Below are 27550 nucleotides of genomic sequence, written 5' to 3' on the forward strand. Positions count from 1 at the left end.
ACCTTTTCACAATTGACCTTTCGCCGGGAGTTTGATTGACTAGCGATCTAACCAATCAGAACGCCACATCCGCCATTTTGTCCGACAAAGCAGCCAGTAGTTAAAAGATACTCGGTGGAGTTAAACTTGAAAAATGGTGTGTATTGACGTCTTTCCGCGTTTGAAACAACATTCATTCTCATGTTCATGGACTAATAGGAAGAGATGATCGGTTTTTACGAGCGGTTGAGCTGAGGATCTACAGCAATCTGTCACGACCATGGTCACGAACGGTTTTTATTGTTTGAATTTCTTTAATAACTACACGGTTTGAAAGCTGGGACTTTGTTTAATATCATAAGTAACCTGCTCTGTCTTGTCTGTCGATGTGTGGTCAGTATCCTTTTTGTTCCGCGATGTATTTTTCACTGCCTGTGGAGTGACAGCGCCAAGGCTTGTCGGACAAAGCAACAGTAACTAAGGGGGGCGGGGCTCGGCGAAAGGCTAATTTGGAGTTTATAACTTGCAGTTGCGAGTTAATATCTCACAGTTCAATGAAATAAAGTCAGTTAAACTCCCAATTGTGAGAAATAAAATCAGAGTTGCAAGATATAAACCTACAATCCTGATTTCACTCCTCACATTTGCGGGTATATAATTCACAATTAAGACTGTATTTCTCAGATTTGTAAAATATAAACTTGCAACTGCGAGAGAAAAAGTCAGAATTGTGAGATCATGTTGCAATTCTTTTATTTTATTTTAGAAAATAGTATAGAATTTGAATATAACTATGTTCATTACTTTTTATGTTTGATAATGATAAAGTATATCAGTATTGCCCAGAATTTTGTCTGATATATTTTTCATTCTGACCAGAATCTCATGTCTCCTCTAGAGGTCTCAACAAAATCTCTGTAAAAATATATGATTGGAATCAATTCCTAAATTAACTTAGAATTTCTCATCAAATTCTTCCAAGACCAAATGATGTGAGATATGCTATTACTTTATAATCTTACTGTGTTTTAAACATTTGTTTCTATTTTTATTTCCAATGAATTATAGAAGAAACATCTGAGACAGAATTTATACTAAGTCCATTAAGGCTTCTATGCTATTAAAAACCAATATTTTTTTAGGGTTTTTATATACAAATAAAAGTATAGATATAGATTCAATAAAAAAAAATAAAAATAAAAAAAAAAACATTAAATGCACATAAATGCTCATATACATGTGAAGATAGAATCAGACTTGGAGTTTATCTTCAGCACAAAGGTGCACACACAGTTTCATACTCTATCACAAACACACTGCACACTTCCCACACTACACACTTCCTGCAGAACACACACGAAGATATTCACACACAATAATCTCTCACTGTGATAAGCGTGAGGAGGGGAACGGAAGAAAAAAGGGAAAAAGAAAGATGGAGAGCTAAATTTAGGCAAGATGATAGGGAAGGATAATAAGTTGAGAGCACACATCGAATTGTGGTGGGGGGGGGGGTGGGCTCTGGTAACCAACGGAGACGAGAGATTGTCAATATGATGCAATAAAGAAAAGCCTGATTTACTCTCCTAATGTCTTGCTTTAACAAAGGATCTTAATACAATCCTGTATATTTGAACTATAAAGTATAATAAAATAGTGTAAAAACTATGTGCAAATTACTGCAATTTAACTATCTTATCACATTAATGCGATATGTCAACAGAACAAAAAGTAACAAAAGTACCATAGTTTAACATGGAATCTTGTTTTTTTGTACATAAAGCACAATAGTATTTTATTAAAATACTATGGTAGTAATTTAGTGCCATGGTATATGCAGTGGTGTCCAAAAGCCTGAGACCACATTGAAAACAAGTATTCTGAATATAATTTAAACGTGTAAATGTTTTAGAAATGTTATCATTTGTTAAAATAATGAAAATTTTGCAGATTCTGCAAGGGGTTCATAAACTATCAAGCAGCACTGTATAGGTATATATATATATATATATATATATATATATATATATATATATATATATATATATATATATATATCTAAATATATATATATATATATATCTAAATATATATATATATATTATATATATATATCTAAATATATATATATATATTATATATATATATATATATATATATATATATATATATATATATATATATATATATATATATATATATATATGAAGAGTTTCGTATAACACACATACACCCACACACAGATAAGGCATAGCATTATGACCACCTTCCTAATATTGTGTTGGCCCCCTTTTTTGCTGCCAGTCCTGTAAGTTGCAAGGTGGGGTCTCCATGGATCGGACTTGTTTGTTCAGCACATCCCACAGATGCTCCCCTGGATTGAGATCTGGAGAATTTGGAGGGCAAGTCAACACCACAAACTTCTTGTTGTGCTCTTCAAACCATTCCTGAACCATTTTTGCTTTGTGGCATTATCCTGCTGAAAGAGGCCACAGCCACCAGGGAATACAGTTTCCATGAAAGGGTGTAGAATGGCAGGGCCCAAGGTTTTTTAGCAGAACTTGCCCAAAGCATCACACTGCCTCCGCCAGCTTGCCTTCTTCCCATAGTGCATCCTGGTGCCATGTGTTCCCCCATGTAAGCGACGCACACGCATCCACGTGATGTAAAAGAAAATGTGATTCATCAGACCAGGACACCTTCTTCCATTGCTCAGTGGTCCAGTTCTGATGCTCACGTGCCCACTGTTGGCACTGGACAGGAGTCAGCATGGGCACCCTGACTGGTCTGCGGCTATGCGGTCATATATACAACAAACTGCGATGCACTGTGTATTCTGACACCTTTCTATCAGAACCAGCATTAACTTCTTGAACAATTTGAGCTACAGCAGCTCGTCTGATGGATCGGACCACACAGGCCAGCCTTCGTTCCCCACATGCATCAATGGACCTTGGCTGCCTGTGACCCTGACCCTCTTCTAACACATCAACTTTGAGGACAAAATGTTCACTTGCTGCCTAATATATCCCAGTGTTCATTCAGTGTTATTTACTTCACCTGTCAGTGGTCATAATGTTATGCCTGATCTGTGTATATTCTACCATATATTATATATAAATATATATATATATATATATAAAAGCTATACATTTTATCCTTTTTTTCTCCATTGTTGGTATTTGTAGCATTTCAGAAGCATTTTCACTAGTGGTCTCAGATTTATTGTATAAAATTACCACATATTACTATTTGATATCATTACTGCATCATGCTTTTTTTTTTTAAGAAGAAACTGTGGCTAAATTTATTTAAAACTGTTATCTGAAATGGTTTCTGTGAATGGATGTGACAGTAAATTGGGGTCTTTGTAGACATGCAACCATCAGAGAGTATGTATGTGCATGTGAGAAAGTTTGTGCGAGATGTTTGTAGGACTCTGTAAGGTCACTATCGCAGGAGCAGGCTGGCATGGCTGAATATGAAAGTTGATGATAGCACATTCCCCTCACATTTCACAGGTTCGTAATCATCTCTTACTTCATTCCTCTCACTTCCAATCTCTCATCCCTGCTATATTTCTCTCTCTCTCAGAGTTTGACTGCTTAGCCTGTCACTCATATCAGCCTCGGAGCCCCACTGTGAGTATGTGTGAGAAATACTAACCGAAGGTCATCTCCTTCTGGGAGTCATCTCACTTGATACCATCATGTGTGAATGAACAATATGTGCCTGTTCTGAGCAGGTTTTTTTTCTTATACTGATGGTTGAATCTGAATTCTCATAAATTCATGCATACATATTCTTATTACATACAACACAAACATTTTAGCATAAAGCACCAATGAATGTTCATTTCATAGTTTTGCATTAATCATAGTTAATGCACTATTTAATAAATTCCTGCTGTGTGTAGCACCTGCGGCTCTCCATAAACTCTTGAAGGATACTAACATAGGAAAGATCCAGAAGTTTAATTCAGATCATTTCAGTAGGATTGTAACAGTTTGAGTAGCACATTTCAGTACAGATTGTATTGTGAATGCAATGTACTCTTTCAAAAAGGCTGTTAAAGTATGGGACAGAGTACATTGGAGCACCATTTCTCATTTCACATGCAAAGACAGCATTTAAATTAAAGTTTTAAAGCTAAATGAATGAATACGTCCACAACAGTTCAAAAACATTTTCCCTCCATGGTCTATTTACAGTAAAACGTTAGTCATTTTAGGGAAAATTGTCACGATAAACTACATTCTGACTATACATTTGCAAAAAATTTGACTAATGTTATAAGTAGACTAGACCCCATAAAAACAAAATAAAATGTACAATATAACCCTTTCAAAGCTGCTTTAGGTTTAATGATAAAAAGCCAAACACTTCATAGCTATGTAATGTTATATACAGTAGTAGCTATATGTAGAATTATACAAAACCATGTTTCATGCATGCAAATGGAAATGTTTTTTTATAGAGTGACTTGAATTGGATTTGCTGTTCTCTTACACTCTATTCAAATTAGAAGTGAGCTTGAACTTTAAAGTGACTCACATACAAGCTCAGATAAAAGCATTGAAGTTTACAAGTATAGTGTGAACATGGCAAAAAAGAAGAGAGGGATGAATCAGCAGAGAAGTAAGAAATCAGTGACTTGCGGGTTGAATGAGAAAGTTATCAGTGTTGAATTAGCGTACAGCGACAAAGAAAATACACACATTCATTTCAAGAGTGAACATACCTGCTGCTGTTCTTTGATTATGTCTCTCTTTATTTGTGTCTCCTCTGCCGTTTCTTTCTCCCTTAATTATCTTTCGCTCCTGTCCCGTTTATTTTAGCTTTCTTTCGGGTTCTCAACGCTCATGCCCTCGCCTGTGTGAGAACTGGATGCAGGTGAGCAGATGATGAGTTCAGTTCATTTCTGCCGAGGCGACTCCTTCAGTCAATATAATGTGCTTGCGAACGTCTCCTCCTACTCTCTCCTCTCTTTTTTCTCCCCTCCCTGAGAATGAAAGAGGAACGATGCCCTCCACTGTTTCCAAATCGCTCTCCTTTTGTCTCTCGTTTCACTTTCAACATCGTGTCAATAACATTATTGTTTTGCGCCACCAATTAATCAATTTGATACACTTTTTTTTTAATCAAGTTTCTATTTACAGTTTTTATATGAATTCCGTTGTAACGCATTCGCATAGTAAATAATCCTGACAAACAAATAGGCTTTTTAAATTTATATTTCATGTAGATTACTGCTCATTATGATTCATAGATGTATATCTATGATTATGATTAACAAAAAGATTCCATACGTTCAGAGCCGTTGAAAAAAACGTTTTGTCAACAATAATGATGTGCTAAAAACTTTTTCCTTTGCGTTTTTAGTAGCCTACAGACGACAACGAAGTCAAAAAGACGCCCGTTCGCATGGATCCGCGAAAACGACGTCACTTTGAAAAACAGCGCGCTTAAAGGGTTAGTTCACCCAAAAATGAAAATTTTGTCATTTATTACTCACCCTCATGTCCTTCCACACCAGTTTTTCTAAGGAACACAAATTAAGATATTTTTGTTGAAATCCGATGGCTCAGTGAGGCCTGCATAGCCAGCAATGACATTTCCTCTCTCAATTTACTAAAAACATATTTAAATCAGTTCATGTGAGTATAGTGGTTCAATATTAATATTATAAAGCGACGAGAACATTTTTGGTGTGCCAAAAAAATAAATAACTTATATAGTGATGGCTGATTTCAAAACACTGCTTCAGGAAGCTTTGGAGCATTATGATTCAGCGTATCAAAGCAGCGGTCCCGAGCGCCAAAGTCATGTGATTTCAGCAGTTTGGCGGTTTGACACGTGATCCGAATCATGATTCGACACGCTGATTCATAACGCTTCAAAGCTTCATGAAGCAGTGTTTTGAAATCAGTCATCACTATATAAGTTATTTTGTTTTTTTGGCACACCAAAAATATTCTCATCGCTTTACAATATTTATATTGAACCACTGTACTCACATGAACTGATTTAGATGTGTTTTTAGTAATTTATATGGATCTTGAGAGAGGAAAAGTCATTGCTGGCTATGCAGGCTTCACCAAGTCATCGGATTTCAACAAAAATATCTTAATTTGTGTTCCGAAGATTAACGAAGGTCTTATGGGTGTGGAAAGACATGAGGGTGTAATAAATGACATTATTTTCATTTTTGAGTGAACTAACCCTTTAAGTTATGACACGTGTCCAAGCCTCTCGTTTAATTTGAGAATACTATCTCAACAGCCGTTTATGAGCACCATTTATTCATATTACACACCTTTAAGCCAAGTATTTAAAAACTTGCGGTGTACAGTCTCCGACGCAAGACTTATGCTGCGTTCCAGACGCGGTTGGACATGGGAATATCCCAAATTAAATGTCCCAGTAACGTTACCTCGGTAAGATCCAGTCAAGTCACATTCACATGTTGACCACATGATGTCGCCATGACACAATGAGAGCATAGTGTTTTTGTGTCAATTATTGCAAAAACATAATAAAAACATCAAAGGCGATTTGAAAACAGCTGACGAAAAGCAAAAAAAAAGAAGGTATCATTACATAAAACGTAATGTCTAATGTTAAAGTTTGTTTTTACGTTTATGCTAATTGGAAACAGCTTGCCGACATCAGAAGTAACGTCAAATGACTCGTCTCGCCGAGGTCAGGGTTGATCGATGTACCCCAAGTTCACACGTCCGACTTTGAGTGGTGTTCCAGACATTTCCTAGAAGGAGGTGGGAAAATCCAAATTCCGATCTGTCTGGACCATAGGTCTGGACACAGCATTTAAGGCTTGTTCGAGACGCATCGGCGCTGCACATACAGATCGGTGTATGACATCAAAGTACCGCGAGAGCTATTGGAAAGCATTTGCTTTTGAATCGCTCTCGCGGTCCTTTGAGGTCATACGCCGATCGACCTGCGCAGCGCCGATGCGTCTCGAACACACAATATGCATGAACATGACATCACCCTTTTCACAAATTCATGTTTTTTAGGTTTACACGGAGACGATAACGGGATCTTTTTCAAAATCTTGCACTCTGAAACCAATATTTTGTTCTCGGGCACCCAAAAGGCCATTTTCGTGAAGAAGAAAAAAAAAAAAAAAAAAAAAAAACCCGGCCAAAATACACAAGTTTCCCGTTTTTAGTCGAAAATGGTGTCACTGTCCTGTAAACAAACCCAGTATTCTACTGCAAACAAAAACATGAATTTCAGTTCAGTTAATGCGAGAACATGTCAAAGATCCTGAACTTGCCCATTCTAAGTATAGGGTCCCAAATAAATCTGTGGATGTTTATTATAAACTGTTAATATGTACATTTGTTAAAACATATTCATTTGTGTTAGTGGTGGCACTGAAATAATATTTGATGCGAATCATGTACTCACTTTATGTGGTTTTAAACCTGTACGAGTTTCTCTGCTCTGTAGAACACAAAAGATATTTTGAATAATGTTGGTAACCAAATGGTTTCTGATCCCCATTGCCTTCCCACAGAATACATTTTTTCCATACCATTTAAGTCAATAGGGATTAGCAACTGTTTGGTTATCAACGTTCTTCAAAATAAACTGTTCAGAGCAAAGAAACTCACACAGATTTAAAACCACATAAAGTGAGTAAATGACTATCCCTTTAAAGTCTGTCTGGTTGTCCAGACAATACAAGGAATGAGAGACCAACACAGTCCAACACCTTCCACAGCAACAAACATCCAATATTCTCCAAACATTTCTCTAAATCATCATAAAATGAGATCAAGTAAAAAAAAAAAGAAGAAGTTTATAAACTACTAAATGCATTTTTTGCATCACTTTACAAATGTGGAACTTATGTTAAAAACAAAAACAAAACAAAAAACAGAAAAGAGTTAAGAACTTTAAATGTGAGGCAAAAATAAGTTAATTCAACTTTATTTTTTTATTAACAAAAACAGCAAAACCGTACAATGCCAACATCAAAATCCAAAACCTATATACATGGCAAACCCAGAGTACAGTGATTAGAAGCTCTCAGACTATAGCACAATAGAAACCACAATTCCCATGAGGCCATGGGAAAAAGAAAAAAAAAAAAAAGAAAAAAGGTGAAATTTCAATTCAAGTCAGTCTTTTTAAAAAATGTGATGAATCTGCTACAGCTATTAAATCAGCCCCCATTCCCCCCCGCATAAGAAAAAAAAAAAAAAAGTCAAGTGTTGTAACAGTAGGTATAAAATGACAGTGCTTTGTGTTCAGTACAACAATACCCATAACTCTTTGCAAACTTTTAAAAACAAAACTCAATTAAAGGGAACTGGTGCGGAAAAGTGCTGGAAAAATAGAAAAAGGCAGCCTGACTGTGTTCACAGTGATATCAATATTCCGTCATCGCTTTAATTTAAAACAAGTCAACCGTCCCGTGACCTGCTGTGACTTACAGGGCTGAGTATAAAATTGTATTGTAATTTCTGAATTAATGCAATGATTTTATTTACACCTTTTAACTGCACTAACGAGAAAGAAAACCAGCATTAAGGAAAAAATTGATGGAAGTACAGTGATAACGACTGATAAATGAAAGCAAATTTATAGAGTAAAAAAAGGGGAGCCACTGTACCCTGGTGCTCGACCAAAAAGAGAAAATTGGAACATGTGCCCTGAATGTGAAAACCCCCAAAACAAAACTATTTTCATAGTGAACACTCGCCAGCTTGAACCAGTAAACAAATGAACATTTGTTTAAAAACACACTGAACATGTCAAAACAGTTACCTAAATGCATATGGTGCATCACCAACAGTGAGTCAAACTTTAAAATAAGCAAACATAAATAAAATATAAATATATATTTGTGAGCTTAAAAGTGTCTTTAAAGTTAGTTGGCCATGACGAAAAAAAAAATACAGACAATACAAATAAATGGGCGTAATAGGCTAAAGTGAACAAAGCTTGTTAAAGGTTTCAGCGTGTGGATGTGTGAGGCCTTGGGTTACAGTATGATCATATGATCATATCAATGTCACCCCCTCAAAATACACCTTCACATCAAACCCAGGATGACCCTATCTGCAACTGTGTTTGAAAACACACAGACAATGAAGTGCACTGCTTGATCTCCATCAAGTTGTTTTCCTCTGCTTCTATGGGAGTCCACCCTAAGAAAAGAAACAAAAGGACTTGGTAAAAGTGACCCCTGAAAACTAAAGCCTTTAACTTCATCTTGGGTGCACAAAAACTTACCAAAAAAAGAGTGAAGGTTTGGCTACAGAAGGGTTAGCAAAGTCTGGACGCCACAATCCACATAGTTCTGAAAGACAAAGTCACACATTCACTCTTCTTAAATTGATGAGCCTTTTAATTTTGGCACACTTCCTTTCCCTGCAGGACAGTTGTTTGCAGTTTTTATACTAAGTCAGCACTGCCATCTAAAGGCTTACCACAGCACAACAATCAAATCTTATCTTCATTAACTATTGGCCAGTGCACTGTATGGTATTGTCTTAAAGCTAAAAACTCTCAAAACACATCATGCAATATTATATATATATATATTCATTCAATTAATGAAAGGATTGGGGGGGGAAAGAGAATTTTTTTTTTTTTTAGGAATTACTACAATAAACAAAGCTATACACCGCAACCTTTTTTCCCGCTGGTGCGACTAAATTTTGTTAGAGGTCACACTGATGCCACCACATTGGCCAACTGATAAGAGCTGCCATTTCTGCTGCATATGAGAAACATCAAACAAAACGAAAGTGGAACAACACTGTGCTACCTTGTTTGAGCTGTGCGGACCATTTATCAGCTTGGAGAAATAAAAGACAAGCTTTTGAGAGTGAAATTTAAGCACTTTCAAGGGCTTTCAAGTGCTTCACTTTTTCCAGCACTTCAAAGCTCTAAATATCCAATTTTAACATTTTTAATGTGATGATTTATAAAATTAGAAGTATAAAGATGTAGGAAAAGGAACACTTTGTGGCTAACGAACACTTTAAATAAATGAAATTACCACTACAACCAGTAGTTAGCAGCAGAGGAGCACTTATTGGCTTATTAGCCATTTCCACTTATTAACTTTATGATTAAAAATCCACCCAGCGCTACCAAATCAGGTGCTGGCACCAACACCTGTAGAACTTAGAGGCACCCATGCTACTGCTCTCAAATGTCAGTCTGGAGCCCTGAAACAGTTTTTGTTGATTCATTAGAATTTCCAATTATGATACCATGTTGTGATACTGGTTTATTGTTGAGTATTTTAGTGATTCTCTGACCTTGTGATCTTTAGCATGCTAAAGGGGATCACAAGGGGAGCTGGTGCTTATTGATACACTGCACTGACAGCTTTTCAAGTATTATTAAAATGCTAGAGGCAGCTGTTTCAGACTAGCTTACGCACACTCTTCACAATTTAATTTACAGGGCTGGGCAAGAACGCTGGGGTAACCAGCGCGGTTAACATTGTTATATTGTATCCAATATTGTTTATATTAGGGATGCACCGAATATTCGGCCACCGAAAAACTTTTATCACCGAAACAATACGGCCGAAATGTTGTGATGACGCAAACAGAAACCGCGAGATCAGCTCCTCTGATGCATCTGTAGCGGACGTTATTCCTTTAAATCGCAGCACTAAAGTGTCTCCTAAGCAAAGTGGTTGAGACGGACCACGGAGTGAAAACAATGAAAAGTACACTCTTAGAGTCGGTCAGCACACGTTTCACTGAGATTTATTCGGATCCTCTGCACTTCATCGCGACTGTACTTGATCCACGTTATAAAGACCATTACTTTGATGCGGAAATAAAGCAGCGCGTGTGGAGACAGAGATGGAGCAGTGCCCAGCGCAGGAGGAGATCAGAGCGCAGAAAAAAAAAAACTTGTCTCTCTGCACCAGATGAGGGGCATGCACCCTCATTGTCGGATATGTTCAGTGAAATCCTGCAAGAAATATTTATTAAATGCAGTATAAAATAATAATAATGTACAGGACATTATTATTTAATGTACACATGAGTGGGGTCAAGTTAAACATTTTAATTTGAATTTTATTTTATACTGTGCATTGTTGCAATGTGCTAAATAAATATTTGCATAATGTGTAATTGATTTATTCTTTGAAACTTTAATATTAATTTATGCAATTGCAATGCCTTGAATTTAGTAAAGTTAGTACACAGTCATTAACATAAATGCAGTGGTATTAATAATTGGCATAATTTCTTTCGGTTTTTGGTTTTCGGTCTTTTTCGGTTTCGGCCAAGAATTTATTTCGGTGCATCCCTAGTTTATATTGTAAGGAATTACATTACCAAAGCAATTTAAATTAAGTTTCATACAAGCGACAACATATTGGTGCAACTCCCAAAAAAAAAAAAAAAAACTACATTATTTGTAAGTTGCTATGGATGAAACAATCTGTAAAAATGTAATTGAAAAAAAGTCTTTAATATGGTTCCAGAAAAAAAGTTAATAGTAATATTACTATTTTAAAAGTTAAAACAGTAATATTGTGAAATAAATATTTTTAAAATATTTTACATTTTAAAACATCATTTATTCCTGTGATTGTAAAGCTGAATTCACATCATGCTGTTTTTTATTTTTTTATTTTACACGATATCCCATAATGTGCATAAAAATAGGTGGATGGAAACATAGCTAATGTTAAAGTCCCCGTGAACCGGAAGTTGCAAATTACTTTTCTCCAGTGTTGTGATGCATTTCCAAATGAAACGGAATATTGAATAGAGGGCAGGGTTTTACTTTAGCACTCCTCCTCTCCATCTCTTGCTCATAGCAGACTAACAGTCGCAGGGGAGTGGTTTAGGCGGTTTCAACCCAAGCTGTCAAACTGATGTCAATAGAGAAGGAACACCATTCCAGACTGGATTCAGAAGTAACTTTTCAGATTTTGATTAAAGATTACCATGACAAACAATTGTTTTCTGTGTATTAACTTGCATGGATTAATTGTTTAACACAGGACTAGTAATATGCACTAACAAAGTAAATAGAGTCAATTTTTTTATTTCATGACGACTTTAAAAACAGTTGAGGTGCATTATATTTGTGAGAAAACTGTGCTACATTTTTTTCCAGGATTCTTTGATGAATAGTTCAAAAGAACCACAATTATTTGAAATGTAAATCTCTTTTAAGGGTCTTTACTTTCACTTTTAATCAATTTGGTAAAAAAAAAAAAAAAAAAATTCTCTCCAGTGGAACCTCTTATGCTCAATCCCTCATTTACCAACCCAAAAAAAGGGAAGTAGAGCTGACCTGATTGACAAGCCTCGTCCTCTGCTCTCCACACCACTGTGGCAGGGGATACTAATACACGCACACAAAAAAACAAGGGTTGATTTTCTCAGATAAAAGGAAAAGATAGCATGCGTGAAGAGTTTACACAAGATATCCAAGTATGTGATTATCTGAGAGATGAAAGCAATGTGTACCTGGTAGGCATACGTGGTCTGTGCATAGTTCATGGGCACTGTTGGGACCATAAATCCTGGAGGACTGGAGTAAGAATAAGGCTATAAAGAAAGGAAGACACAGGGAAAACATATTAAAGTACTGTTACTGTTAAAGTACTGCAAGCTTAGGAATGTGCAATGTGAGTTTATAGTAGAGACCACACCAGCACACTAGGCTTGCTACTGTAGTCGGTGTTACAGGTGTTCAGTTGCAACACCGGTTTCACTTGCCCACCGCGGCACCTAGGTTAATTTTTTTCCCCCACTTTAACGCGTTAAAAATATTTGCATTTAATGCAATTAACGCAGTATTCGTTTTCTGCGTTATATGATCAAGCTCTTATTCATTCAAATGCTTTTAAACCATTCAAGCGCGACAAGGCAAAAGAGAACGTGACACACACACACACACAAATGCGCGCGCGTGCCAGTATTGAGTTCTCTACTGCTCTTAAGGAACCATAAGTGTTTTTCAGTAAGAGTAACCCACCATTCAAGCAATTATTTTTCATGTCAAAAACATTCCTCGTCACGGAGAGCACAGTTCATGGTTGCATAGCAATGACAGAGGTAGAGGCCCCACCCCCCGGTGACACCGGTGTTGTCACATGTCAATTAACCGGTGGGAAAATTCTCACCGTCACATCCCTAGTTGTTAAACAGTACAATTCATTGAACACATCATATTCTATCCCTCACAGCCTCTTTTTCATTCCTGTTAACCCTTTCAAGCGTGCGTTTTGCCCTTATCGTTTCCATTGCAACACGTCATGTGTTGCGTGCACTGAACGCAGCCACAATAACACTGTATGACAGATGGATCGCTATTTTGTTTTCTTTCTTTTTTATTTAAAATATTCACAAACTTGCTTACCATAAACTTTATAGTTACTTAGGCTAGGGCTGCACGATTTATTGCGATAAAATCGCATGCAATATGGCAAAGACTGCGATTATTTAATGCATGGCTTGTCAGAGCTGTACGGCTCTGTGATCAATAGTAAATGCTTCTCTATCTGAAAGCCAGAGGGCACTCTTGCGCAGAAACTCAATATATACGCAGTGCCCAAGGAAGTCGACCGGAAGTTGAAGTCGGCCGCGTGCCGCCATCTTGTAGCAGAACTTCACTTGCGTTAGCATCCCATTGACTCCCATTCATTTTGGCGTCACTTTGACAGCGAATAACTTTACATCTGAGGCGTTTAAAGACTCCATTTGTCCCGTATTTAATTCTAAAGATACACAACAATGTATAAAGGGCTCCATTACCTTCTATGTTACATTATGGCCCCGTAGAAACTCAAAATGCGTATCCACTACGTAAATTGCGTACAGGTTGGCAGGTCTACTTATTAGAACAGTGGACCATTTTACCTTCTGCCTTGTCAGTCCCCTCACCTCAAAATCTAACTCCTCAAAAACGGTAGCATTAGCTAATAATTTTCCACCGGAGCTTTAGCTAGCTGGCTAACATTGTGTTCTCTCCTACTGTGTTCAATGACTCAATTCATCAAGCTGTAGCTAACGTTAGCTAAGTCTATGTCAACAGAGCTCCTGGGTAACTTATATACCAGAAAATATTAAAATTATTGAAACCATTCAGGGCTCAACGCTAAGGATTTTTTTCTGCTGGCCCAGTTGGGCCAGTAGTTGAAATTTTTACCTGCCCTGCCGAAATTTTCCGGGCCCCACAACAAATTTTTTTTATAAAAGTAAAAGACAAGAAAATGGGCCTATAAAATAAGCATAGTTATTGTTTTTGATAAATTTAACCTCAATACATAAGGTTATAACACCAAAAGCTACTAAATTTATTTTAAATATTATTAGATAAATAAACCGTAAGTAGTAAAATAGTAACAAATAATCAAATTACGAGTAATAGCACAAATAAATACAACAGAACAAACATAAATTAAATGGTGCTTTTCAAGTTTTTCATGTAGGTTTAAACAGAAGATTTTAAGGTACAGAAATTGTAATTAATGTATAACTATAGAATAGATAACTTTATTAAAGTTAATCAAGAGCAGTTACAGATGCATAAAAATGTTTTTAATGTTCAAAATATAAAACGTTAATACTGTTATTTGAAATTTTTAAAAATGAAGACACTTTAAATGTGAAATTTAACCCGCCAGTAGGTGGCAGTGAATCACTGTTAATGAGCGAATCATTGAGATTCAACCGATTCATTCAAGCGGCTGATTCATTCAGGAAGTGTTGCTCAGAGACGCAAAACAATTCGGTGGACTTTGGAACTATTTTCGTTGGTGAAATACAGCGAAACAGACGATTTGGTGTCTAAAATGTAAGTCACCTGATATTAAGTTCTTGTTCATTAAATTGTATGCTGAATAAAATCAATATCACATTTGTAATCATGCTAATATTTGGAGAAAATGGTGGTGATGGTGGTCTGCACTGGTGATGCAAGGCCCTTCGCGTTAATATTTCCATGCACTCGCGCGCCCTTCTGGCACGCGCATCTGTTCACAGTTCACTGAATCGCAGGTCGCAGTTCACCGAACCCCCCCTCTTTTCCAAAGAAAATTTCTCATCGAATCTACACGATTCACGTAGGTCACCTATTTTGGTTTCAAAACGGCGAATTTCGCCGAAAGGTGAGGGATTTTCATGCCTGAATTAATCAGAATACTTACTCCTGCTCACTCACGCCAAAGAACTCCCCGCTCAAGCTCGCCATCTCTGCAAGATTAACGATGGCAGTTTGCACGCACAGCTACTAGAAGATTTACATCTGTCAGACAGGTTGCTGACGTCATCAAGCTTAGTTTGAGTCTGCGCGTCAGAAACGGAAGAGCTAAAAATCGCTAAAAATGGGCTTCACTTGTCTCAATTGAGTTCCAATGGGGTCGCTGTGTCCATTTCTTTTACTGTCTATGTATATACCCTGCAGCATAAGATGATAACACGCATCATATCGCTGTAGCTGAATAAACAGAAGATTGAAATGCTTTGATTGATTAAACATGACTAATAAACACACGACTGCCTTATTCTGTGTAAGAAGCCACATCATCTCACAGAAGGACGCTTAACTGTCATTATGAAATGAGTTTGGAGTAAAAAATAAGTTTGACGCGTGTTGCTTTTTCAAATGTACATTATAAGCGAAAAACTCTGTGCTTTCAGATGGATTAGCATTTGGAGCCATACTTCAATGACAAGCTCTGCAAAACAAAAAAAACAAACAATCGCAGCCTTTGCGATTTCATAATCGCACTAAGATTTGTGTTTAAGCAATAATCGCGTTCAATTTCAATGTTATTTTTTGTATCGTGCGATATATCGTGCAGCCCTAACTTAGGCCCATTATGGGTGTCTGATATGAATAAATGTCAGCAAATTATATTTAAATGGATTGTTATTGCTGCTTCCACTGATGTCTGACAACAGTGTGTTTTATAAACTCAATGTGGTTTTACTGGTGCTTATGCGTATTTAAATGTCTGAAAAAAAAAGAAAAAAAAAAACATTATGTGGCTGAAAATACTGCATTGATGTGATATATGAATCCCATATGTGGGACTGTACGCCCAGGGGCACAAATAAAAATCCCATATGTGTGACCGTACCGCTCAAAGGGTTAAAAATTAAATATGGAGCTACCCTGACTAAGTTCTATTCTTTTACAGTTTTACAATGATCTTTAAAACAATATCGTGATGATCATAGTTATCTTCCTTGGTGTGAACAGGTTTTAACTCCTTTACATTATGTTTATACTCAGGGTGTCATGATTTGTTACCTGCATGTATTGATTCCCTCCACTGAAGACAGGTGAGGGTGGGGCCATGCCTGGGGGACAGCAGCTGCAATACACATATGGGGTGGGGCTGACCCACTGTGTTGGACCAATCATTGGAGACGACACTGAACCTGGAAATAAGAAAGATTCCAAAATATTTTAACCATGACTTTAAGTCATTGATATTACATTTATAATTCAAAATGTATTTAAAAAGATTTGAGTGTTCCTAATTTTTGTCTGCTTCCAATCCATGAAATAATTAACAACAAGTAATTACTAGGGGTGTAACGATACACTCAGGTCACAATACCGTACGTATCTCAATATGGAGTTCACGATACGATACGCATCACGATATTTTGAACAAAATCTTATTTGAATTTCAGTTTCATTTATTTTAAAAACATTAACAAATTTCAATACTTTTCCTTGTTGTACATACAAGATCACATTTCAGGTTTAATAAAAAACGTCTGTATTCAAATTAACAGCTGAATAGGTCTGTCTGTCACTGAAAAAAAGTTAAATTTAACATGAACTTAGAATTAAGAATCCTAAGGGACCGTTCACATATTGCGTCTAAAAACGCGTGGAAGGCGCGGCCGCACCGCTTCTCCCTTCCAAAGCGCTTGCGCTCCCGTGGCGTCTGTTGTTGCTATGCAAACATGAACTGCGCTTGCCAAGAGGATCAGGAAGTTTCAGCAAAGGATAAATTGATTTCTAGCCCTTGCATTAGCTTTACTACTAGATATATTTATCGAGATAAGATATAAAAACCACCCTGTCCAACTATGATCAGCTGTTCGGCTGAGGTTTTGATGTTCTGTTACGGAAAGGCCGAAGCTGATCGGTTGGTTCATGTCACATGACCTTCTGAAAAGTTGAGAATTTTTCATCTCGATGCGCCTGGAAAACGCACCGCATGCGCGTCGCGACCGCATTGCTTCCATTATGAGCGCGCCTGCCGCGTGGCTACATCTGAAATAACTGACTTGCACGCGGAAAAGACGCAATATGTGAACGTCCCCTAACTTCTTAAAGCAAAGCATCACAAGCATCTTTTGCTTTTCTGTGAGCACAGCTGTTGTTGTGGAACTGCGGTTAAAGAAAGCCACGACTTCTCACGCGACCAAGCAAGAGACTGACGCTAGAAACGTTTAAACCTGCTTGCAGGATTCGATGTGTGCGCGAAACACTTAACTGAACTAGAGAGCTGATTGAGACACCCGGCTTCTCTCACTGCCACCTCCATGTTGCAGAGTAGGTCACGTCAGCAGCTCAACCAGTAAGATTAGACTGCCGTCATATCGTAAAAGTATCACCATCACTCTCCGATACATATTGTAACATTTTTGCATCGCGAAATCTCGTACTGCGATATATCGTTACACCCCTAGTAATTACAAATTACAAGCAAGTACAAATGTCTCCAATAAGACAAATTAAAATGTGTATTTGATGATATAGACATTTCCACTACTTTTTGCACAAGACAGACAGAATAAAAAACGAAACATATGGACTCACGAGAATTTCGCTCTTTCATGATGGCAGGTCCCAGTTTGAGTTTTTTCCCTTTAAAACTGATCGGCTGCTGTAAAATAATTAAAATGTACAGGATGTCACCCTGCACTCAAAACACCAACACCCAGACAGAAAAGAGAAGAAAGTTATAAAGACAGGTAAAAGTGACCTCCTTACATCAACGATAGTTTGGATATCAACGTCCTCGCTGAAATAAACGAAACCATACCTATGAGGAAGAAGGTGAGCAACAAATCAGAGGTGACGCAGGTATGAATGTTTTCTGAAAGCAGTTTGCAAGAAATATTATATAAAAGGATAGTTTACCCCCCAAAAATCTACTGAACCACATTTTGCTCCCAACGGCATAATGAAGTGCACAAGTGTGATCGCACAATTTAGCAGGGCTTGATGATAATAGCCCGGGGCCAGGTTGAACAAAGCTCAGAACAGTTGATGGAACTGTCAATGTCCGGATCAGACCAGTGCTGCATCTTCACAAAAGTTTATCATTTGCACATGTTTTTAAGCCTTTAATTTAAATATTCAAGCACATGAAGCAAAAGAGAACTCAATTCAGTACTCGCATGCTGTTTGAGAAGTTTTGTGTGTGCAACACACATCCGAAGCACGTATCAGAAAGCTGCATTTTAGACAGCGAGTAAATACTGAAGAGAGTCCTCTTTCACGTCAGCTTGTGCTTGAATGGACATGTTCATACAAAAATTGTCAAAAAGCCTATATTGGCGAGTATCATTGTAAATAGTTGGGTTATGTTTTGAGTGAATGTTAACAGAGAAATAAAACGCATGTGTAACAGTATATTGGATCTTAAAGTGACAGCAGCCTAATAAACCTTGCTCACTGCTCTTGGCTGAATAACTTTGTATCTTTAATAAGTATTAATTTTATGGATGCGCCGATATGATACTCTGTATTGGTATTGGCTCCGATACAGCCATTCTTTGTAGTACCGGGTATTGGTCAGACAAGGCTGATAATCCAAATCTGATATTGTGCTTACACTATTGTGTTATTGTTAACCCCACAAACGGCACAAAAACATTATGAAGCACCATAAAGCTTTTATGCACTATATTTCAAATGTTCTGAAGCCATTTCATAGTTTAATCTGAAGTACAGATGAATATTTAAGTTGTTAAATTCAAATTCACATAAATGCTTCCAAACTGTGTCACATTCAGTTACAACAGTCAACTCGATGAAACTCTTCAATGTACCTATTATTATACTTGATCTATAGATAAAGGTCTATGGTTTTGCATCAAAAGGACTTTATCTTGCTGGAGTTTATTGCTGTTCCAAATCATGCTACCTTCTCCTGGGTATTTGTTAGATCACAACACTGGAGTAGAGCACACTATGAATTGTTCTTTAAGTGCACAGTAATTCAAATTTAAAACTATTAAATTGAAATTTAAAACCGTAAAAAAAAAAAAAAAAAAAAAAAAAAAAAAAACTATTGCATAAAATCAATACACAACACATCAATCTCTTCCCTTTGTGCTGTTAACTTTTCAATGAGAAGCGTTGCGCGCTGTGGCTCAGTGTTGCTTTAAGCGCATCATTCTGTGCACAGGATGTGCATAAGTGCTTTGTGCCACTCTGTATCGGAGCCTTTCATATTATAATAATTTTGTGCAATTAAAGATTATTAATAGCCTTTCTTGTTCTGTCCTATCTACCATATGTTGCTGCACTATACATTAAAAGAAAAGTCTATATTTACCTGTTTTTCGTGAATGTATTTTATAACAATACAAAGAGCCATGTGCAACATTTTACCACATTTAGTGCTGCACTTATTCACTTTTATTTGTTCCCCACTAAATGTTTTCACTAAATGTTTAGATTTTATACAATTATTGTGCACTCATGATTTTTCTAGATCGTGATTATATATTTTTTTCATTTGCTGTTTATTCTTTATAATGAAGCTGTATTTAGTAGATTGTGTTTAACACACAAAAGAGTGATTATCAGTTCAATACACAAGAGATATAGAAATTCTACATTGATTTAAAAAAAAAAAAAAAAAAACTGCTAGTACCGGCCATTTAATTCTTTTGTATGTATTAATTTGTTTAATTCTTTTGTATGCATTTATTTGTGCTACTGCTCATAATTTGATTATTTGTTCTTTTCTTTTATTACTGACTGTTTACTTGTCTTTAACAATATTTTAAATGTATGAGTTAAGCTAGAAGTTTTGTGTCATAAGCTCATTTATTATGATTACATGGGTTAAAAATTACAAAAACACTAACTACGCCTATATTTTTTTTTTTTTTTGTGGTGGGGCCAGTAAAATCGCCTTGAAATTTTTGTATAAAAAAATCCTTAGCAATGAGCCCTACTATAGTATGGTAAAATTTAACAAGTAAATTGGTTCAGAAAACAAAGCCTTATGTTTCACAATATTTTCTGAATTTTTCAGCCGCCGAATTTTTGGCTAGATAGCAAACAACCCTACTGACAAAAACCCAAGATAAACCAGCCTAAACTGTCTGGCTGGTCTTAGCTGGTATCCCTGCCCAGTCAGGTGGTTTAGCAAGTTGGTTTTAGAGGAATTTTGACCGTTTTATATTTATTTATTTATTTATTTATTTTATTATTATTATTATTATTATTATTTTAGCTAGGCTGGTTTTAGATTTTTTTTTTTCCAGCAAGGAAAGCAACACTCACCCTTTGCATATTCCTCCTCGATAAGTGATGATTTTCACTTCTTTCACAGACCCGTACTTGGCAAAGAATTCTCTGATCTCGTTCTCGTCCACCTGATGAAAGCAGTGGTGGACGAAGACACAAATCAAGTACTTGAGTACAAGTAGATACCCTAAAAAAAAAGTATTACTCCAAAAAAAAGTTTAAGTACTCATTTTCATTTTGAGTAAATATACAATTTCAATGTACTTGAGTATTAAAAGTAAAAAGAAGTGATTGATGAACCATGTTTATTATTTAGCCAGCACCAGTCAGACTATAATAATAGTACCATATATGAAACGTGACCTGATCCAGCAAAATGAGTCACAGTGACCCAAATTTTAAAATTGAGATGTTGGTATCAATGGAAAGATGAGACAATAAGCTTTAAAATTATATCCTAGTCAAAGTCATACCTTGAATGGTTTTAAAGATATACCCATTTGAATTATGGTCGTCTGCACTCTTTTTCCAATTGAAAACCTGAGAAAAATCCCATTTTTTGTTGATATCTTTCAGAATCCATTGCATTTAAAGGGATAAACTATTTACTTTACAGATTAATTTGACCAAAAACATTTTTATATATATATAAATGCTATTAAGCCAGGCTGAAGCTCAAATTATTTTAAAGTATTTATTTGAATTAATATTATGTAAGGCACTTTTACTAAAATCAGAAAGATTGAACAGAGGTGCTACATTTTTGCTTGAGAGAGAGGGTGTGTGTGTGTGTGTGAGTGAGAGAGTGAGAGAGAAAATGAGAGAGGCCATAGACAGACGTATCTCGTAAACGAAATCTTCATCAAATGACAACACTGCTCTCCATCGTTGAGTTTACACCCTTTACAGCAGAAGGCACGTATTTTGGCTAACTCGACATCTCGATCACCGCTAAGTGATTCACAACTAGACATTGAGGAGATCTGCTAGCTTGTTTACACAGAGTGCACGCTAGTCTGACAGGAGGATGGCTGGACCGATCACATGCCTGTCAGTTGAAACGGGGCTTCCCATTGATAAAAATTGAGAAAAAAAAAGTTTGAGGAAGCTTGGTGGTGATGACGTTGATCCGCGATCATGGTGTGCTGTAGTCCGTTTATAGCCTACTGTTAGCTTTTTATATCTGACGACTTTAGGCTTCAAAATGTATATATGTTGTGTTAACTTGTAAAGATTATCTTGATAAACAAAACATGCAAGTGTCATACCCATTTGTTAAACATCGCTTATTCTTTGCGATTTTTTTCAAAAGTCTATGGGAAAAATACATAGGCTTTCGATCGAGGGAACCCGTGCGCCACTAACCTCCGTGTTGGCCTACAAAAACATGTCATCCCTAGGGGGTGGCAATATTCTGGTATTGGCGATAACCACAATATTTAAAATGAATAGGATGCTTATGATATCATGACATGTAAATACTCCAGCACCAGTACTAGATTGACCTCTCAGGTGGCAGTTATTGCACCTTAACACTGACACCCGTCAAACAAGAAGACGACGCGCAGCGCACGCAGCTATTCCGAGAGTTGTCCGAACGAGAGAGAGAGGCTCGGTCCATACCCGAAAAAAGTACGCTCGACAGTATGGTATTTTTTCAGTTCCTTGACAGTCCAATCTGCAGAATTCGCCTCAGTTGCCTAGCTACAGTCAGTGCGAAGGGTGGCAACACCACCAACCTTTTTACCCACCTCCGTTTCTATCATCCTGCGGATTACGCCATTTTACAGAGAGTAAGTTGCGATTATTTTACTAGTCATTGAATGGGAAATGTCACATTAACAGCAATTTTTCTGTTCATATATTTAAATAAAGGGTGATTCTTTTAATAAGTACTGCGTTTACTTTACACGTCTTACTCTGTGTGATGTAGCTATGCATGCAATTATATGCCCTCAAAATTCAAGATACACGGGCATTTTTGCCCCGATGAGTTTGTAATCTCATATGGTGAAGCTGTATTACAATTTCACACGAGCAAGAGTGGTGTTTTCCCCAAATCAGTACAAATGCAATGTTCATTTAACTTGATAAATGAACAATGTACATTTTAGACACAGTATTGTTAATAGTTTGTTTTTTTCTTTATTTCGCCAATGAAAATTTCAAAAGCCCCCCGTGCGACAGACAGAAATGTTTTTGTTATACTGACTGAATCTGCGTTAACGAATCACTTTAATTAATGATCAAATGACCCATTCAATTAAAAACGGTCACTTGCTTGCTTCCTGAACGAATCAGTCATTTGAACAAATCAGTTGAATCAATGACTCGCTCACTCATAAAGACAGTGGGTGCTTCTCAATATCCCTCCTCGTTTCCTCGCTCCTCCGTCCTCCATCCTGACCCGGAAACCGATTGAGCTCAGCCATCTTGAAGGACATCTAAATTCTCTAATTGCACAGCAAGGAGGTGAGGAACGAGGAGTGAGGAGGCTTCCCGAGGAGTTATGAGAGAGGATACACAGGTGCATCCTTTGCGGAAGTCTTTCTCGCAGAGAAACCTGACGCATGCATAAATTCTCCTCCCCCTTCATATCTGTCACAATTTAAATGTATGCTTTAATGTATGCAGTTTACATAAACTTTACTAGGGCTGCAACAACAAATCGATAAAATCGATAAAATTCGATTATTAAAAGAGTTGGCAACAAATTTCATTATCGATTCGTTGTGTCGCGTGACTATTACGCCTCTCAATGACACGCGGAGATGTTTGAGTATAAAAATGCGCGGTTGAGCGAGAAGCAGAGCAGAGCAAAAATAAACAAATAAATAGCAGAGCGGAGGTAGAGGAAAGACCATCGGAGAGACCCGTAACGTTGTTCTGAACAGGCGTGCCGTTGTCAGGACCCCTGCAGTTTTGGAAAGACAGAAATCGACCCCCGCACTTTTGATACGGGCTGCTTCGATCAGTCACACTATATCTTTTAGCTTTGGATATTTTCTTTCAAATGAGACAATTTTCACGTTTTTTCACGCTTTCGTTCATAAGTAATCAATTGTTTCGTCGCAAATGTAAAGAACAGGAAATGAGCTTCGAACGGAGAAACACGCAATCTCCAAACAATCGATCAAAGCGTGCTTACGTTTTAGGACAGGTCGATGGTATATAAATCATGCCCGAATGTCAATCAAGCCAAACCGTCCATTCATAAACCGAGAATTTGACCACTTGACAAGGTAAGGAGGCTGATCTCTCAGGTTGACGCGCGAGCTGGCTTGACTGAAGTTTTCTTGAGGATTTAAGGTTTATGGACTGCTTTGATTTTGGTTATTACATCTAGAAAGATAAAAGCATTGATGGCATCTATAAAATAGATATCTGAAAGCGAAACAAAAGTGATATTGCCTCGTCCAGTGAGGAAGACGCACGAGAGGAGACCTGCGCGTTTAATTGGTATGTGTACTGTAATACTGCATTTACAATGCTTATCAGTGGCATACATTTCGATTGCGAACGTGAAAATCCAAAAGACGACGCTGTCAAAATTAACACTGATCTGTTGTCATGTATTTATTCTGTGCTTTGTCCTATATCGGTTATTGTTGACAAATATATTTGTGTTTGTTGTACTTTTTAAACTTTATAGCACTTGGTCATCTTAAGCTAAACAAAATTATACATCTTTTTGTGCAATTTATTTTTTAAAAAAAAGCCCTATATATTTGGCAGATATAAAGCATACATGTGTATGTTTGTGTTAGTCCATTTGTTTTTTTTTTTTACTTTAACAGCTCAGGGATGTTAAAAGAGCAACCTGTTTTTGCACGTTCTTAGGATTTTTTTGCACTGTGAATTTGCACTGTCATTTCTGTTTTTGAATAAAAGGTTGGAAATTAATGTTTTTTTTCCCCTCTCCGATTCATCGATTCATCATAAAAATAATCGACAGATTAATCGATTATTTAAATAATCGTTAGTTGCAGCCCTAAACTTTACATTCACATATTTCAATGGGGCATCTTGCTTCATTAATATTATATTTTTTTTTAAATAACCAAACTTTAACAACATATGGGTAGATCCCTCGAGTGCAACTGATGACGCTATGAAGTGACGCTAAAGGGAGCGAGGATATCATTTCACTTGATTCAATTCCTCTGTTCCCTCGCATCCTGAAGGGGTGGAGCTAAGACGCGAGGAAAGAAACTAGGATGCACAAATATGAATTGAGAAGCACCCAGTGACTTAGTTTAGTTTCATATTTAAGGTACATTTAATTAAAAAGTTAAAATTAGAAAAAAAAAAATCCATATTTAAATATTGAATTAAATTTATGTAGACAAACTGTAAATGCTGTGTAAATATATTAATGCCCCTTCTCATTTTGTCACCCCTGTATTGCAAAGATTTATTTTGTTGATAATGATTTCATTTGATTTGTAACAGCCATAATGTATAGGCTACTAAGCTAGCATTAATTTTTATTTCAGGTCTTAAATTTGACTTTAAAAATGTGCAGCAAACGTTTGCCTCTGAGGGGGTGGCGATTTCTAAAGCTTGAAATAGCGAGGAATTATAAAATGTAACTTAGTAGAGTAATAAGTCCTATAGAGTCTGGGAACGTGACGTCAGCAGCGCATTGCATTCTGGGACATTTGGTCACGGACATTACAGTAGAGACTGGGAAATAGTGGAGGAAGATGTTAAAATTTATATTATACAGTTAAAAACATATTAGAATGGTGAACGCTGGCTTTGGTATGAACTATGTGCATATAGTGACAAGTGTGGAAAACGAATGTGAAATGGAGCGCCATTTTGTCCCATTTTCCGGACATTCTAAAAAGCTTAACGTGGCGTAATGGAAGTAAACATCATACTAATAGCCCAGAATTTGAACGCAACGCGTTTAATTTCACGTTAAACGTTTTCCTCCCATAGAAACTGTAAGTAACAGTTACAGCAAAGCAGATATGAGCCCAGAATATGAACAGAACCCGCCTTATTACACGTTAAGTCACTGTCCATTAAGTGTTTTCTTTATGGGAGGAAAATGCCTGTTAAATGTGCGTTCATATTCTGGGCTCATCTGCTTTTCTGTAGTAAACACCAAACTAATAAAGCATTAGCATAGTAAATTAAGCCACGTTAAGCTTTTTCACGTTAAGCATGTTATAATGTCCCTCATTTTCTGCCTTCCGGCTTAGAAACACAATGGTGAAAGTGAAACTCAAAATAATTTTGACCAAAATTTGGCTTTGTCATTTGTATTTATTACAGATTAATAACTTCTGATCCGTTTGAATATGTACGTGCTCAATAATGTAGGAAAACGCTTTTAGAAATGTTATTTGTGATATAGGCCTAGTTGCGATCACTCTCCGTGTTGATAAAGCAACACCTCTGATTCATTGTTCAGCTGGTCTCGGTAAGAAATCATGTATTTATTCCATTTAGGTCCAGTAAAACTTACTTGGTGTAGCGATTCCACAATATAATTAATTTCAGAGCTGCATTACAGATGGTCATGCTCTTATGTTATCCCTTAATGCTTTAACATGAAGAAATCAGGACGATATGATGATATGCTGGCTGAGATCAATCTATATTGTGTTTATTATTTTATCTGACAGATATATCGATGCCACTTAGTTATTAAAAACTGAAATAGAGAAATCTCTTTTGTCCTGTGTGTGGTCCGATAGAAGGCGTCAGTATGATTTCTATGCGTGTGTATATCGTGTCCTGGCCACACGACTGAGCGATCGAATGAACACAAGATATTCAAATATTAGTCCATTTATTTTCAGTAAGTACAAGCAGCTCTTTAAAAAATTAACGTAAATAAAGTCGTTTTTTCATCTGGTGATTTGTATTTATTGTCATTGTACGCTCCTGAGCGTGACATGAGATGGCGGCGACTACCCAGAATGCAACGCGCAGTGACGTAGTTTGCCAAGCTCTATGCTTTAGAACGCAAAAGAAAATTTTTCCCAAAATAAAAATACTTTGCTAAAGTACATATACTTGAACAAACGTACTTAACGAAGTAACAATACTGTCCACCACTGTGAAAAGGGAATCAGTTTGGGAAGTAGACAGAGACTATGGAACTGTAACTTAGATAGAATTCAGAACTCTAATGTACCAGTTTGAACATGTTAGGGCACAAAAAGAACAGCAGCTTCAGTTTATCATCAACATCTTTAACATTAACGTTACCTTCATGTCAATGCCGCCGACAAACAGTGTGTTGGGCGTCATCTTGCCCTCGGGTAAAATATAACCGTTAGACAACTTCAGAGAGGACGGGAAGCCCTGACGGTGCTTCTGGATATCCTGTGGATTTTTACAACATTTTCAGTACTATATCAACACGTTGTTAACATTAGAATGAACAGATAAAAAGTACAACATGAGCTCTCAAAAACAACGTTTTTGAGATTCAAAAGTACAATTACCTGTGAATATAGCCCACATATAAGGCACAGGGGTAGCTTAACGCCCTGATACATCTTAGATTTGAAGGCCTCACGTTTTGTTACCGATTCCCTAAATACAAACCCCAAAGTCACCCGAAATGCTAGATGAAATAGTATCAAAGTGCTCGACCTCACGCGACCCGATACCTTCATGTTTCTTCATTAAGCAATCTTGCCATTTAGGCTAAAATGAGTTAATTGGACGAACATTTGTGCTCTCCTGGCAGATGCACATAATTTAATGGACGACAGTCTGATTTCCTTTGATGGCGATTTTGCCGCGCGAACTATTTTACAGCAATAAACTCGACGTTAATAGCAGAGAACTTTATAGATGGTGGCTGAAAGACGAAACGATGAATTGTTGTTACTACTTTTGCTACTTACCATATCTAAAACCATTAAAATGACAAAATAAATTAATGAAGTGAGAGGCTCCTCGGGTCTGTGCTTCTTGCTGGAGTCGCATTAGAGCGCCACACCCATTCTCAGTCCTAATTGGAAAATGCACATACCAAATAAGGCGAATTAAAGTTATTAATACGGAATAACATTCTTTTTTTTCATTAATCGGTCAAAGATCAGTCATTACATAC

At 36.8% G+C, this 27550-nt stretch overlaps 1 protein-coding gene across 1 annotated transcript; it reads right to left on the minus strand.

The window, feature by feature from the left end:
• Window positions 1-9141: 9141 nt before the first annotated feature.
• On the minus strand, window positions 9142-26987 carry dazl (deleted in azoospermia-like). The gene is made up of 10 exons (XM_067412201.1): window positions 26934-26987; window positions 26695-26811; window positions 20503-20594; window positions 17971-18022; window positions 17797-17863; window positions 16267-16397; window positions 12474-12554; window positions 12298-12348; window positions 9250-9316; window positions 9142-9164 (listed from the first exon to the last, which is right to left on the minus strand). Exons 1-9 carry the CDS (start codon window positions 26985-26987, stop codon window positions 9272-9274), a joined length of 690 nt encoding a protein of 229 aa, XP_067268302.1. The 3' UTR covers window positions 9142-9164; window positions 9250-9271.
• Window positions 26988-27550: the final 563 nt, after the last annotated feature.

This window comes from Chanodichthys erythropterus, chromosome 15 (assembly GCF_024489055.1).
Source record: "Chanodichthys erythropterus isolate Z2021 chromosome 15, ASM2448905v1, whole genome shotgun sequence".
Lineage (NCBI taxonomy): Eukaryota > Metazoa > Chordata > Actinopteri > Cypriniformes > Xenocyprididae > Chanodichthys > Chanodichthys erythropterus.